The sequence below is a fragment of the Gracilinanus agilis genome, chromosome 6 (assembly GCF_016433145.1).
Source record: "Gracilinanus agilis isolate LMUSP501 chromosome 6, AgileGrace, whole genome shotgun sequence".
NCBI lineage: Eukaryota > Metazoa > Chordata > Mammalia > Didelphimorphia > Didelphidae > Gracilinanus > Gracilinanus agilis.
This window is the reverse complement of record NC_058135.1, coordinates 196136077-196153429: the sequence shown is the minus strand read 5'-3', so window position 1 is coordinate 196153429 and position 17353 is coordinate 196136077. Positions and strand designations below refer to the sequence as shown.

The window sequence follows — 17353 nt, the reverse complement described above, 5'->3', positions numbered from 1 at the left end:
CACTGAGCTACCCAGCTGCCCCCATATACTCATTAAATTTTGATGGCACAAAGTTAGGCGAGACAGTAGAAAATAATCAGACCCCAGAAGAATCTTGACCAAAAAGGTAAAATTCAATAGGGATGAATGTAAAATCTTATGCTCAGGTAGAAAAAATGAACTTCATAAGTACAAGATGGAAGAGGCATGCTTAGAAAGTGGTTGTTATAATAAAAAATGGCTGTGGGTTTTAGTAGAATTCAAACTTTATGAGACCACAGTGTGATGTGGCAGCCATAAAAAATCTTATGTGATCTTTGGCCTCTTTACGAAAGGCTTGGCTTCTCGGAAGAGGGAGATAACTCTATACTTGCATTTTTTCAAACCTTATCAGAGTATTGTGTTCAGTTCTGGGTATAGCAGTTTAAGAAGACATTGATAAGCTGAAGAGTATCTAGAGGACAGGAACCAGAATGGGAAAGGCATTTAGTCCATTCACATGAGGATTAACTGAAGAAACTGGAGATATTTGTTCTGTAGAGAAGACTTGGAGAACGTGATAATTATTTTCAAGTAATTGAAAGGATGTCATGTGAGAAAGTGATTAAATTTACTCTGATTGGCCTGAGAAAGCAGAACTGGGAACAATGAGTAGAAGTTGAAAAGCAACCAATTTAGACTTAATGTCAGAAAAAAATTCCTAATAATTAAAACTGTCCAAAAGTGTAACGGGTTGCTTTAAGAAGTGGTGGTTTCAGGTCATCTAGGTGGCTCAGTGGATAGAGATCCAGTCTCAGAGATGGGAGGTCCTAGGTTCAATTCTGTCCTCAGACATTTCCTAGCTGTGTGACTCTGGGAAAGGTACCTAACCTCAGCTGCCTGTCCTTTACTGCTCTTCTGTCTTGGAACCAATGCTTAGTATTGACTCTAAGAAGGAAGATAAAAGTCTAGGAAAAAAAGAAATGGTTAGTTTCCCTCTATTTATTCATCTTCAAGCTGAGCATGGATAACTACTTGTCAGATATACTCTAGTGGGAATTATTTTCATGTTTATGTGGGGCTAGATAACTGTTGAACTTAACTGTTGAGTTCAACTCTCAAATCCTATGTTTCTATGATTTTTGTAGACTCTGCCAAGAGTGTGAGTTCTGTAGGTCCTGCCAAGCAGAGGAGGCTTCACTTATGATTCCAGAGTTTCCATGCTGTATGTCAAGCATCTCCAAATCAATTTAGCTAAATTCACAAAGATTAATCACTAAGGGGCTGATCATCTGATAAATTATTTAGCTATACATAGAAACTCATCATATCATCCACTAAAGCATAAGAGGCTCATGATCTGCAGTAGTGAAGGAAATGTCTACACTTCTGGGTCCTGGAACTATTGAAAATAGTTCTGGAGGGCATACTAATACACAAGGGGTTTCTTTCTTTTTAGTGATTTTAGTGGATTTCCTTGAAGGAAATAATTCAATTCAGTTCACCAAATATGCACTGAATACTTACTATTTGAGGAAGGTCACTTCCAGCCCATCTGGACATGATGGTTACCTGGGCAGATATGTGAGCTAAGTGTGGGAAAGTTATAAAGCAAACCTCTTTAAGCCCTACTTTATCGTTTTATGCTGCTTGTCACAGGCTTTCATTGCCATACAGTCTCTCTCACTCACCCTCTATACTTCCTTTCCAGCCCAGAATATATTGGACAACATCATGCTTCTTAAAATGATTCATTTCAGGATAGGCAGTAATAATAAAATAGAGGAAACTTTAAATAATTTGAAATGGATTTTTTGCAATCAGGAAGTTCTTTTCTTACATTTAAGAAGTTTCTGTAAGTTCCTGATTAGTGCTATTTCTTAGATATTTATGAGATACAAATTGTATTTATATATACATCCTGTTCCATTTCGAAGCAGCTCCATTAGATCATTCATATTAAGTCAATATTAAGTAGCCTCAACTTCATCTTAAATTAGAAGACTAAATAAAGTTTTGGATGTTTTAATGACTTAATTGGATAAACTACTCAGTCATCAATCATTTTCTTGGCCACTTGTCCAATGTGACAGACAGGGAAAAAAAAAACCTTCAGTTTCCTGAATTGGTGGTTCCTTGTATATAGATATGACCTAAATCAAAGGGATATGTTATTAATTGATCTAAAGAATTGATCAAGCTAGTTAGATAAGCTACTTTACCCAGAGGAGATGGGGGGACCAGCAGGTAGAGACAGCTAGAATGATTGATGAATATCCATGGGTGTATCTAACTTCTGATTTCAGGATGATTTCAACCCCTATGTTTGCCTTACCTGATCTATTCAAGACTGATATCTTTGTAAGAAATTTAAACTCACCTTTCTCTACTTGAACATAAAACCACAAAGCCCCTAGAAATTGTGGGCCAGATAGCTATGTCTGGATAGCCTATCATCTGAGAATATTTACAACATATGCAATTTTGTTTTCTAAATTCAGACCAAGTGAAGCAAATATATGAGTTCTTGTACCCTCACTTTTGGAGTGAATATGCTGACACAGTTTGTATAGCAGCTTGGTAATAATAGCAAGCATTTAATAGTTCTTTAGGATTTGGAGAGTAGTTTGCCTATGCGAGAGATTTCAATAGATTCTCAAAGTAGTCTCATGAGATAGGTGCTAAGACTGAAAACATCTTGCGACTCTGTCTTTCTTAAATCCAGCCAGTCAAGACATCACCCTATGATGTCATTGGTCCTCTTCTAAATAAGGGCTGAACTGCATTATTATTCCAGTTTTTAAAAACATTTATTAATATTCATTTTTAACATGGTTACATGATTCATGCCCCTACTTTCCCCTTCACCCCCCCGCTCTCCCCCCACCCATGGCCAACGCACATTTCCACTGGTTGTAACATGTGTCCTTGTTCAGGGTTTATTTCCAAATTGTTGATAGTTGCATTTGTGTGGTAGTTTCGAGTCTACATCCCCAATCATGTCCGCCTCAGCCCATGCGTTCAAGCAATTGTTTATCTTCTATGTTTCCTCTCCTGCAGTCCTTCCTCTGAATGTGGGTAGCATCTTTACCATAAATCCCTCGGAGCTGTCCTGTGTCATTGCTTTCTGCTAGTACATAAGTGCATTACATTCGATTTTACCATAGTGTATCAGTCTCTGTGTACAATGTTCTTCTGGCTCTGCTCCTTTCACTCTGCATCAATTCTGGAGGTCTTTCCAGTTCACCTGGAATTCCTCCAGTTTATTATTCCTTTGAGCACAAAAGTATTCCATCACCAGCATATACCACAGTTTGTTCAGCCATTCCCCAATTGAAGGACATACCCTCCTTTACCAGTTTGTTGCCACCACAAAAAGTGCAGCCATAAATATTTTCGTACAAGTCTGTTTATCTATGATCTTTTTGGGGTACAAACCCAGCAATGGTATGGCTGGATCAAAGGGCAGGCAGTCTTTTATAGCCCTTTGAGCATAGTTCCAAACTGCCAGCCAGAATGGTTGGATCAGTTCACAACTCCACCAGCAATGCATTAATGTCCCAATTTTGCCACAACCCCTCCAGCATTCATTACTCTCCCCTTCTTTCATTTTAGCCAATCTGCTAGGTGTGAGGTGATACCTCAGAGTTGTTTTGATTTGCATTTCTCTAATTATTAGAGATTTGGAACACTTTCTCATGTGCTTATTGATACTTTTGATTTCTTTACCTGAAAATTGCCTATTCATGTCTCTTGTCCATTTTTCAATTGGGGAATGGCTTGATTCAATTGCTTTAACTCCTTGTATATTTGAGTAATTAGACCCCTGTCAGAGTTTTTTGTTATAAAGATTTTTTCCCAATTTGTTGTTTCCCTTCTGATTTTGACTACATTGTTTTTGTTTGTACAAAAGCTTTTTAGCTTAATATAATCAAAACCATTTAATTTACATTTTGTAATTTTCTCTAACTCTTGCTTGGTTTTAAAATCTTTCCTTTCCCAGAGATCTGACAGGTATACTATACTGTGTTCACTTAACTTATTTATAGTTTCCCTCTTTATATTCAAGTCATTCACCCATTCTGAATTTATCTTGGTGTAGGGTGTGAGATGTTGATCTAAACCTAATCTCTCCCATATTGTTTTCCAAATTTCCCAGCAGTTTTTGGCAAATAGTGGATTCATGTCCCAAAAGTTGGGCTCTTTGGGTTTATCATACACTGTCTTGCTGATGTCATTAACCCCAAGACTATTCCATTGATCCTCCCTTCTGTCTCTTAGCCAGTACCATATTGTTTTGATGACTGCTGCTTTATAGTATAGTTTAATGTCTGGTACTGCTAGGCCCCCTTCCTTCACATTTTTTTTTTATTTCCCTAGATATTCTTGATCTTTTGTTATTCCAAATGAAATTTGTTATAGTTTTTCCTAATTCAGTAAAGAAGTTTTTTGGTAATTCGATAGGTATGGTGCTAAATAGGTAAATTAATTTGGGTAGAATGTTCATTTTTATTATGTTAGCTCGTCCTATCCATGAACAATTAATGGCTTTCCAATTGTTGAGTTCCAGTTTTATTTGTTTGGAAAGTGTTTTGTAGTTGTTTTCATATAATTGCTGTGTTTGTTTTGTTAGATTGATTCCCAAGTATTTTATATTGTCTAGGGTGATTTTAAATGGTGCTTCTCTTTCTACCTCTTGCTCCTCTAATGTGTTGGAAATATATAGAAATGCTGATGATTTATGTGCATTTATTTTGTACCCTGCAACTTTGCTAAAGTTGTTGATTATTTCTACCAGCTTCTTAGTTGATTCTCTAGGATTTTTTAAGTATACCATCCTATCATCTGCAAAGAGTGATAGCTTAGTCTCCTCATTGCCTATTATGATATCTTCAATTTCTTTTTCTTCTCTAATTGCTACTACTAGTGTTTCCAGTACTATGTTGAATAATAGAGGTGATAATGGGCATCCTTGTTTCACTCCTGATCTTATTGGGAAGGCTTCTAATTTATCCCCATTGCATATAATGCTTGTTGATGGTTTTAGGTATATACTGTTTATTATTTTTAGGAAGGGTCCTTCTATTCCTATACTTTTCAATGTTTTCAATAGGAATGGATGCTATATTTTGTCAAAGGCTTTTTCAGCATCTATTGAGATAATCATGTGATTTTTGTTTGTTAGACTATTGATATGGTCAATTATGTGGATGGTTTTCCTAATGTTGAACCATCCTTGCATTCCTGGTATAAATCCCACCTATTTTTCCAGTTTTACTGATGAGGAAAATGAGACTCCAGAACTGGAGATATGCCCATAGACAGAGAGCTAATAATATCAAGGGACAGATTTAAACTTAGTTCTTTTCACCCCAAATGATATACTCCTTCAGATCTACATAACCAGAGTAAAACAGAGAGTTGTGTAATAATTTGGCAATCAGATAAATTAAGTCAAAATTCAGTGCCCTCTTGCTTGAATTTAGAGAATTGAAAGAGAGCTGTCTCATATCACAAAATAACTTTACAAGCTTTCTCCTTGTCACTGTATTTGACTGTATAGCTGTAGCCATGATGTTAGCCCGAATGAGGCTGTTGTTTGAACATTTTTTTATGATTCAACTTTAATTTCTATTTAGAAACTGGGTTTGATTAGAAAGTGAAATTTTAAGTGTTTGGGAGAGAATTCAATTAAAATAGGTCATTCTTAGGGCTTGGAAAACAATGGCAGGCCTTAGGCAAATTGAAACAAAAGTTATAAAATCCAACTGGATGCATTACAACATTTATAAAGATGATGCCTTATTTAATAGGCTCAGTTAAAAAATATTTAGTGTGGGTCAAAAGCATTAACACCTGAAAAATGTTTTCATAATTTTTACCCCTTTTAGTTAGGACTGGGGACTGAGACCCCTGTGTGCTAATCTCTAATGTCAACAATTCATTGCAGGGCATTGGAAGAAGTCAATTTGTTTCCAGGCCTTACACATGAATAAAATTGAGAAAGTAATATTAATGAAGGAAAAAAAAAGCACTTAGAGATGTTTGCATAAAAGACGCTTTGTCATTCAAAAGTATTATTGAATATTTTTTTTTGTCTTGCCAGAGTGTGCCAAATGGTCTAGAGAACAGACAGGGAAATTTATGTAAACCTTTTGTACAATGTTCCAGATACTTTGTGATAGGTGCTATATATATTTATGAATAAATAAATAATATAAACATTATTTTAAATTTTGATGGTGCATCAATATCATTTTGGGTGTTAGCCAGTGAGCCTGACCTGTCATTGAAACCAAACATCTGCTTTAGTCTAAGTGTTATATATATATATAATTCATTATATACTTTATTTAAACATTTTTTTATAAAGAGATTTTATTTTACTAATTACACAATTTTCCACATAAGTTTTCTTAGGTTACATGATCCAAATGTTTCCCTTCCTTCCTTCCTTCCTTCCCTTCCCTTCCCCTTTGCAGAGCTTTTGAGCAATTTGATCTGGGTTATACATGTATCATCATGCAAAACCCATTTCCATATTGTTCATTGTTGTAAGAGAGTAATCATATAAAACCCAAACCCTCAAATAGACTAAAGTGAAAATTCATAAGCTTTGATCTGCATTCTGACTCCAGCAGTTCTTTCTCTGGAAGTGGATAGCATTTTTTGTCATAAATCTCTCAGAATGGTCCTGGATCAGTGTATTGCTGAGAGTAGCCAAGTCTTTCACAGTTGATCATTCTACAATATTGCTGTTACTATATATATGTATATATACTTAAACCCCTGCTTTCTGTCTTAGAATCAACACTATGTATTGGTTCCAAGGCAGAAGAGCGGTAGGGGCTAGGCAATGGGGGTTATGGAACTTGCCCAGGGTCACACAGCTAGAAAGTGTCTAAATTCAAATTTGAACCCAGGTCCTCCCATCTCTAGACCTGGGTCACGATCCACTGAGCCACCCAGCTACTTCCCCATAAATAATTTTAAACCCAGAAGCACAGCAAAACAACTAAGGTTTGTGTCTGCAAATAAAGGTAAATAGCATCTTGACTTAAAATGTACTAGAAATCATCCCCTCCCTCCCACAGGGTTTCCCTGAGAATTCCAGGTTGTACTTGCGTTCCTTCTATGTTGTTTTTCATTTGGTCATTCCTCTTTATTGTTGCTTTTGCATCACCCCAAAATAAAAAGTCAAAGCCCCAAAGAAATACTCAAAATTATTAGCTGTGAACAGTGTGTCAAGGACATAATAGATCTCTCTGAGTCACCCAGTGCCGATGTATTGGCACAGAACTAGGAGATGGGAGATAAGAGGCACAGAAACAGTTTGTTTAGATTGGGTCTCAGCTTAATCTAAATGGGTTCAGTAACGGACCATGAAACGTGACAGTGGGCCTGGAGAAACTTGCTGCGACATTTCAAATTCTCCTAACTCTTCTAATTAACCATTTCAAGTATAATGAACCTTACAGCAATACAGATTTAATAAGACTCATATATATACTCTGTCTGGAATAGCCTCCAGCGGATGGTCCAGCTCTGTTCGGGCAATGGACTAGAACTAGCTGATAACCTAATTTTGACCTTTAATTTCTATAATACATAGTGATTCAGAAACACATTTCTTTCTTTCTTTCTTTCTTTCTTTCTTTCTTTCTTTCTTTCTTTCTTTCTTTCTTTCTTTCTTTCTTTCTTTCTTTCTTTCTTTCTTTTTGTGAAGCTAGATGCTAGAGCAGAATTCTGTTATGAAATGGCTTGTCATTATAGGAGTTTGGACACAGTCATTCATTCACTCAGCAAATATTTATTTGGTGCTCGTGATGTGGAATGCATTGTGTTGGTGGGGGGGGGGTGGGGGAGATAGAAAGATGGATAAGCTGCAGTATCTTCCTCTGAAGGAGCTTCTGATCCAGGAGGAGTTTCCAGACAGGTTGTATAACAGGATACGTATTTAAAATATAAGTGTGTCTGGAATGGCAAAGTGCTATGCTTTCAAATGAGGAAGAGATGCCTGCCAGCTGAAGAAATTTAAAAAAGAATCTTCGTGGGGCCTTTGACATTTGATTTGGACCATCTAAGGATGGCTAGACAATGAACAGGTAGAGATGGACAGTGATGGGAAGAGGGCATTCTGGGAAGAAGCAAAAGCAAGAAATAGGAAAACATGGGAGTGTTCTCATAGGCAAGCAAGACATTTAGAGTAAGGGAGGGGAAGGATGAGATAATGCTGGAAAGATAAGCTGGAGACAGAATGGAATGTGTGGTAGCAGCCAGTAGGGGAGAATGATGAAACTGTGTTCCCAAAACAAAAGCTTAAGAGCTGCCATGCTTTGAAGGATTTTGGCAATGACCCCAATGAAGGACAGCATTGTGAGTGAGGAGTAATCTAAGTTAGGAGAATGTTGTAGAAGGGATAATAGAGATTAAAGAAAATAGGCTCTGTATGCCTCTGGCAGAGTAAACTAAGAAATTATCCAAACAGCCCAAGGAGGCAAGATAAGCCTGCAATAAACAACCTTCTTTGAACTTGGAAGCCTCAATAAGGGGCTAACTAACTGGTAAATCATTCCAGATGAGTGTAGATAAGACTACAAACAGCCTTCAGTTCTCACTCTCCCTTACTGGGGCCCAGGGAAACCCCAGAGAAAGGAGGACCCATCCTGATTTAGCTTTAGAATGGCCCTGGGAGGTTCAATCTCCCTTCTGGCCAAGGACATAAGTGGTTATTTTGCAAGCAAGTTTAGTGGAGAAGGTCTCTGGAGGTTTACCAAACTACTCTGGCCAGACAGGTCCTCCTTTCCCAAGGAAAACAGGGAGTGTTCACTAACTCTCCCCAAGAACAATTAAGCATTTATGTTCAGTTTGAGGCTGTCGAGGTCATGATTCTTTTCTTTAAAATCAATCAATCAATAAATTAATTAATTTGTTTGTTACATTAAAGTTCCCAAGTATCTCCCTTCTCTCATTCATATATAAAACTACATCTAGCTTGTTTCTATTTATCAGTTCTTTCTCTGGAGGTAGACAAACACGAGTCATTCTTCAAACAATATTTCTGTTGCTGTAGATAATGTTCTCTTGGTTCTGCTCCTTTCAGGTTTCACAATATAATGCAGGGCTTTCTGTGTATGTGTGTGTGTGTGTGTGTGTGTGTGTGTGTGTGTGTGTTTGTATTTAACTAACCTGCTGATAATTTGTTATGGTGTGGTAGAATGCTTTCTTTGAGGCTGTTACATCTATAAGGCTGGCACTACGTTTCTGTTTTGTTTTCTGGCATCACATTCAAAGACTTTGCATCTTCATCTTTGACCTCAAAGAATAACTTTGATACTTAGACTGGGTTGGCTAGTTGAGACTCTTGAAACTAAAGAGGGTTTAAAGGAAAATTCAAATATCAAGTCAAATAGCATTATTAAGTGCCTACTGTATTCCCAGTATATGTTAAGTGATGGAGATAAAAAGTGAAAGAACAATATACTCTTTAGGAGCTCATTTGTCAGTGGGGGAGTGTTAGATTCAAATTAATAACTCCAGGTTCTTATTTTCCATAGAGTTTATTAATAATCACTTGAAATAAAGAAAGCAGATAGGTATAGGTTTAAAGTCTATTTTTCTACTCTAAGTCTGAACACATGCTGATCCTTTCACATGACTCTCTGTCCTTCTCTTGTGCCATGTCCAGGGAAGTAGAGAGAGCTGATATCCCCACACCACACTCTTATTCTCCCTGCCCCCGTGTCACGCAACACAGGCACACAAAAATGTGATGCAGGAAGTAGGTTGACAGTCCAGGAGGGGAGGGGATGAAATTCCCTTTACACAGGAGGTATGAAAAGACATATATAGGATAAATCAGGGATAATCCTAGGGGAAAGGCACCAGCCTGAAGAGAGTTAGGAAAAGCTTCTTGCAGATGGTAGAAAAGGAGAAATACAAACTACTTTCTGTAAGTGAAAAAACCAGCATCATCAGCCTACAGTCAGGAATACAAAAGCTAAGGGAGACAACACTCTTTCCTTGGAAGTATAACATTCTCATCCTCTCCTCTCTCTCTAAAGTAAGGGATCCCTGATTTTCAGAATCCAGGCAACCATTTCAAAAAGAATTGTACACAATGGAAATGTAGTTGTTTGTGAAGCATGCAAAAAGATCTTAGAACAATGGACTATGTTTAATAAGGGCAAATTTAATAGTAATAAATAGAATCCCTATACCTGGGTTAAAAAGTTAACTATACAGGTAAGAACGGGAAGAAATGGAAATTTGTCTAGAGAATAGTTAATAAAGAAATTTTGGGAGATTTAGTGGTCTGTAAGTTCAATATGAGTAAATAACATGAGCTGATGCTTACTCAAACTCAGATACTAAAAAAAGACAGGATCTCACTGATGTAAATATTATGTGTGGTGATTTGGATCAAAAATCCATTTTTCCTATCTATCCTGTGTGACCTTTATCCATATCATTCCATAACTTTATAGAATTAATCAGTAACTAATAAACATTTACTAAGTACTTCTGTGTGCCAGGTACTATACTAAGTAGTGGGGGTACAAAAAGAGACAAAAGGCAGTCCTTGACATTAGGGAGTTCACAATCAAATAATTTTTAAAAAATTATTTAATTTAAATTTTATTTTTCCAGCTTACATGTTGATACAATTTTCAACATGTTTTCTGACATTTTGTAATCTATGATCTCTCTCTACCTCTTCTCTCCCCAAGGAGGCAGGTAATATGATACAGGTTGTACATGTGTTACTATGTAATACATATTTCCATGTTCATCATGTTGTGAGACAAGTCACATATTGCTTATACTAGAGAAAAAATTAATGGAGGAAATAAAGTGAAGAATTCTATGTTTCAACTTGTATTTCTACTCTGTCCCTACTATGGTCTTTGGAGTTGTCCTATATCTCTGCTTTGTTGATAATACTGAAATCATTCATAGTTGATTATTATACGTTATTTTTGTTATTGTGTATGACATTCTTCTGGTTCTGCTCACTTCACTTGCATCACTTCATATAAATCTTTCCAGGTTTTTTGTAATCAATTTGTCATTTCTTATGGCACAATAGTATTCCATTAAAAGCATATATCACAATTTGTTCAGTCATTCTTATCCTTTCAATTTCAAATTCTTTGTCACTACAAAAAGAATTGCTATAAATATTTTTTTGTATAGGTATGTTATTTTTAAAAATCTCTTTGGAATATAGACCTAGTAATGGTATTGGTGGATCAAAGGGTATGTGTAGTTTTATGACCTTTTGGGCATAGTTCTAGATTTCTCTCTGGGATGCTTGTATCAGTTCAGTGCTCCATCAATAGTGCCCCAATTTTTCCATATCCCCTTCATCATTTATCATTTTCCCTTTTTGTCACATTAGCCAGCTTGGTAGGTGTTCAGTGGTACCTCAGAGTTGTTTTAATTTGCATTACTCTAATTAATAATCATTTGGAACATTTTTCCATATGACTAAAGATAGTTTAAATTTCTTCATCTGAGGATTGCCTGTCCATATTGTTTGACCATTTTACAATTTAATCATTACAATGAACATACAAACAGATACATACTAAGCCAAAGAGAGTTGACTGGTATTCTAGGGTCCTTCCTCTCTCTCTCCTAATACTATAAGGAGAATGTAAAGATATTGGAATAGTAGTGCTGCCCACCTGTTGTTTATTGATCTTGCTATATGATCATGCCATTTATTAAATCATTTCTCTAATATATTCTTTAATTCTTCAGAAATATTTATTATATGTTGTGGTCTGCTCACAACTATCAAATATGTATCTTTTCATTGACCTTTGAGTAATTCTCACTTTAAATATTTTGGAAACCATGGTATGCCATGATTCACAGCTGCAGAAAACTGATAGAATACTGGCATTCAAAAGATAGGCCTTGGTTTCTTGGAGGAATTTGGGATCATTAAAAAGAGCTTTGTAATTTCTTAAATCCAATCCACTTCATTCATTCACCCATCTAATTCAGTGATGTCCTTTTCCTTTGTACAGTTTGTCTAAGAAAAATAGCCTGATGAATAAGTGCTATAGATTAACCATTTAACTTTTTGACAGTTTGAACAATAGATATTCTTGCTTTACTTGTTTTTTCCTATGTAGATGGTTAGATCAAATTCTTCTGAGTCCAAAATGATCTCTTCCAGGAGTCTATGCAGTGTCCTAAGACTTGTTGCATTTAGCACAATTCCATATGCAAACAGATGAATCTAGAGGACCTTACCCTCCATAGGGAATCCGTCTTCAGTTTGGACTCTGCTAGAACTACTCAACAACAGAGTTTTGCATTTATAGTAAATATATATCCTCCTGCCTTTGGTTCTACCTGATATTTATGATCACTGCCCAATCAAACAAGATTATCTCTGTTGTTATTTCTTTTAAAAATTCTTGAAGCAGTCTGATTGGGATATATCTTGTTGGAAGAGAATCTTTAATTATAATTTTATAATCAACAAGAAATGCAGCAACATTTTGCATTCTCATTGGCTTTCTAATTGATGATGTACAAGATGTAGTATGCTCGAGATTATTCCTTGAGAAAAACTTGTTTGTTCTCTACTAATATTCTCAAAGAATATGTATACTTGGTGATTCTTGTCAATTAGGCATATGGGTTTGTAGTTGCTGATGTTCTCTCAGGAAACATTTTGCAATGAATTAGTCGAAGGCCTTTGGTATCTTCCCTTTCTTTAATTACCTTGGGGACCAATCCCCAAATGCACTTACAATTTTGTTGTCTCCATCTCATATCTTCTATGAGTACTTGGTATAATCCTTATCTATTCCCACCTTGACTTCAAAGTTTCCAAGTATGAGAGTAGATGGTCATTTTTTTGAGAAGGGTCTTATTGAGGTCCTACTAGAATGTTTTTCATCTCTTCATCCCCTGTGAGAGTTGTTGATACTTGAGCTGAAATTATATTCATAGAGAGATTTTTGTACATATTTATCAATGTCATTATAATATCAGATGACTAAATGTCCTAGGAAATTATTTTTCTTTTTGTGATGGAAATTATTTTTGGTCTAATGATTAAACTAACTTTCCTCTCTCCATTATTTACCTATCCTATGAGATCACTGTAGGTCTCAGCCTGACTAAACTGAGGCATGATGAAAGAGGTGCCTTTAAGTCTTTGTCTTGGCAAGACTATATCTTGAGTATTGTGTTCAGTTCTAAGAGTCACATTTTAGGAAAGATGTTGATAAGTTGGAAAGGAGAATATTCCAGTTATAAGAGACAGTCATAGAAAATTCCCTAAGCTGATAGATGGAGTGTATAATGTGGTCATAGTGGAGTGGTGATTGTACGATGTAAGATTACTAAACAGGTAAGGAGCAGCTAAGTTATAAAAGGCTTTGAGTTCTTGAAGGCAATGCCAATGAATAAAATGAATATTCTGGCAGGACCAGCTAAGCAGGAAAAATGTTTTGTGTGTGGTGGCAAAAGACTCTTGATCTATGATTAACCAGCTAAAGGGATTCACTAGGAAGTGGATCATAAGGTAATAATTTTTTCCATAATAAATTATGAAACCAGTTACTCAGGTGTGGGGTGTTTATAATTGATTTTTGTACAGGAACCAGTCAGTCATGAGCATTTATTAATTTCTTACTATGTACTAGATATTATGCTAAGTGAGTATAGTGATGAAAAATCATAAATCTTTGGAATTATTGACATACATTTAGGCATACTTAATCTATGGTTAGTGGCAGAGATTGTTTCAAGAAAGGTTATATCACTTCTAAGTCTGTATCCCAAAGAGACAAAAGATATGGGAAAAGGATGTATACAAATATTTCTAGGAGCTTTTGTACCTGTGTGTGTATGTGAGTGTGTGTGTGTGTGTGATGACAAAGAATTGGATACTGAAGAGATGTCCATCAATTAAGAAATGGCTGAACAAGTTTTGGTATAAGCTTGTAATGGAATATGATTATGCCATAAGACATGACAAACAAGAAGATCACAAAAAAGTGGAAAGACTTAAATGAAGTGATGCAAAATGAAGTGAGCAGAATCAGGAGAATGCTGCATACAGGAACAACATTAAAGTATGATGACCAACTGTGAATGATTTAACTATTATCAGCAATACAAGGATCCACAACAACTCTGAGGGACTCATGACATAAAAAGGCTATCTCCTACCACAGAAGGAACTGAAAGAGTCTGAATACAGATTGAAGCATACCATTCTCCATTTTATTTCCTTCATTAATTTTTCTTTATTATGAATGATATGTCTTCTTTTATAACATGAATAAGGAAATATGTATTGCATGATAGCACATATACAACCTATATTATATTACCTGCTTTCTTGGGGAGGAAGGGAGGGAGAGAACATGGATCTCAAATGCCAGAAAATGATTATTAGAATTATATTGGCATTGCTGAAAAAATATGAAAGAAAAAAATTAAAGAGATGTGCCACTGGGGGCAAAAAAAAGGATGGTTAGTAATTGAGTTAATGCTTGCCAAGTATATAGGTTGTTTTACCCTGTTCAGCAAATTGGCAAATTCCCAGGGTGACCGGTAATTATAGAGGAATTTTCAAGTTTGGAATATCTTGAGGATTTTTGTGATTACTAGGAATCTGTGTGACTACTAGTAAAGCAATTTAAAATGTCAAGTTCTCAATAAATGTTTACTAATTCAATAACCTTATTAGATTTTTTTTCAAATAAAGAGTATAAATCTGTCCCTTGGTTTCGCATATCTCTGTCTTAGGATGGAGGTATATGTAGTCAGTGGGTCATAATTTTCAAAATATTTTATAATAATAGTGGTGATAATATTATTAGAACCCTTTGAGTTAGACTTGTAGAATCACCCCTATTTCAGAGATTTGAGAACTGAGACCAGTGGAAATGGGCAGCTCAAGTTATTGATAAAAGAGATAGGAAATGTTATAACTCTTTTTCCCCAGAAAGTCCAAAAGTGATCTGATATATTCCACCATCTTTGGTTACTCAACTTCTAGCCAGTCAAGAGAGTAGTTGTCTAGACCAGGAAAGGTCTGGAATTCTGTTTAATTCCAGAGAAAATGGAAGTCAGTTCTAGGTTCCACAATGTGAGTCTGGTCTACTGGGACCAGACTGGGTCTTTATTGGCCTTTGTAGGAACGGATAATATCAATGTCATCATCTAAATTAGTATTGTTGTTGAGTTATTTCAATCTGTCAGATACTTCATGGCTCCATTTGGGGTTTTATATATATATATAACCCTTACCTTCCATCTTACACACTTACTAGCTGTGTGACCCTTAGTTTCTTCATCTGTACAATAGGGATAAAAATAGCATTTAACCTTACAGAGTTATTGAGGAAATCATAGAATCATATACTTAAACATAGAAGGGACATCAGTGGACATCAGAGTCCACTGAGCCTAATACCCATATTTTATAAATGAGGAAACAGACCCAGGGAGGTTAGGTAATTTGCCCTTATATATAGATATATATATGTATATATATCTATATATAGTAATAATGTAAAATGTAAAGCACTTCATAAATGTAAGCTATTATTATTTAGTCCAATCACCTCATTTTACAAATGAAAATGCAGAATTCCACAGGGGAAGAAGAGCATAAACTTGTATTATGTGAGCAGAGGAGATTAGAACTTAGTATATGACACCAGTGGCTTTTCCACCATACTCTGGTGGGACTTCTTTAAGCAATATGATCAGTTGGTGGACCATTGAAAGCATGGTGGGCAAAGCATCATATCATAATTCATTATATTCTACCAGAATCATTTTCTAATACAGACAATAGATATAATGAATATGTGAATATATGATGAAAGCTAACGGTTATAGGACATTTTAAGATTTTCAGAGTACTTTCTACATGGTATCTTATTTGATCTTCACTTGAGTTAGTTGCTACAAATATTATGATTATTTTTTAGAGGAGGAAATGGATGGAGCAAATGACTTGCCCATGGCCACATAATTCACAGTTGATTCCTGGTCTCTCCTGACTCAAAGTCCAGCCCTGTTTCCACAATTATTTCCCCCCCTTTATTCTATACCCTTCTCCCCCTCCACATACATTTATAAGCATCTTACAAGGTACTAATATCCCTAGAAACCTGCTGTGGTCTTTGATGATAAATATTTACATTCCACACATGTTTCTTGATGTCATAAATGTAACCAAATTCTGTTTCCTTTTTTAATCAGGAGGCTGGGATGCAGATGGAAAAGGCCCTAATGTCTGGGACACATTCACCCATCAGGGAGGAGATCGAGTTTTCAGGAACCAGACTGCTGATGTAGCTTGTGGCAGCTATGCTCGGTGGGAGGAAGATCTGAAATGTATCAAACAGCTTGGATTGACTCATTATCGCTTTTCTCTTTCCTGGTCACGTCTGTTACCTGATGGGACGACAGGTTTCATCAACCAGAAAGGCAATTGTTTCTTAAAAATAGAAGGTTGCAGCTTTAATTCAAGGTTATTGCTGCAGTCTGGCATAATTAATCCAGTGTGCTCTTCTGCAGTGCAGCTCTGAAACTGCAAGTTTTGGGTGGGAGGGGGGGAGCTGATTATGGGAGATTTTGTTTTTAAAATGGGCTTGCATTAGTCGTCTAATTAATATTCTAGGCTCCTTGAATATTTAGTTCTTAGAGGTTGGAAAAAGGATTTTGTTTACTTAAGGTGCTATTTGGCTATTAGCCTGTGGTGTATTTCAAAAGGATGCCATATGAAATGGTTTTGAGTTGCTTAGAATTGTGTGAAGCTACAAAAAAGCATGCTTAACTTGAGCTATTATAAATTTGAGTGGGAAATGAAGTTGGGTAGTAATGTCTTGATTTACAGCAGTAAGTGGTTTATCTGTAAAGAGTACTGGGTTATTTATGGTGCTCATCTACTGATATTACTTAGCATTTCATACTGTCCATCTGTAGAACCTTTTCTTTAAAAAACTTCTTATAGAGAAAATTATCCTACCTCAGATCTCAGCATTTCGATGCCATGGTAATGATTACCAGTAGCATAATTGAGAGATTTTTTTTAAACATTTATTAATATTCATTTTTAACATGGTTACATGATTCATGCTGCTACTTTCCCCTTCACCCCCCGCTCTCCCCCCACCCATGGCCGATGCACATTTCCACTAGTTTTGTCATGTGTCCTTGATCAAGACCTATTTCCAAATCGTTGGTAGTTGCATTGGTGTGGTAGTTTCGAGTCCACACCCTCATAATTGAGAGATTTTGAAGTTAGGACTTCATTTTTTATACAAAGTGACTACAGGCCTGGTATTCTGAAATTGAAGTACTCTTACTTATCCCAATTCTCAAGTTAACTCTTAGAATTCGT

The 17353-nt window shown here is 36.0% G+C and overlaps 1 protein-coding gene across 1 annotated transcript in view; it reads left to right on the top strand.

Annotated features, from left to right (window-relative positions):
- Window positions 1-17353, top strand: part of LOC123251426 (cytosolic beta-glucosidase-like) — a 122564-nt gene that overhangs the window by 11077 nt on the left and 94134 nt on the right. Inside the window, exon 2 of the mRNA XM_044680679.1 lies at window positions 16210-16461. Within this exon, the coding sequence (XP_044536614.1) occupies window positions 16210-16461 (252 nt within the window). The remainder of the gene's footprint in view (window positions 1-16209; window positions 16462-17353) is intronic.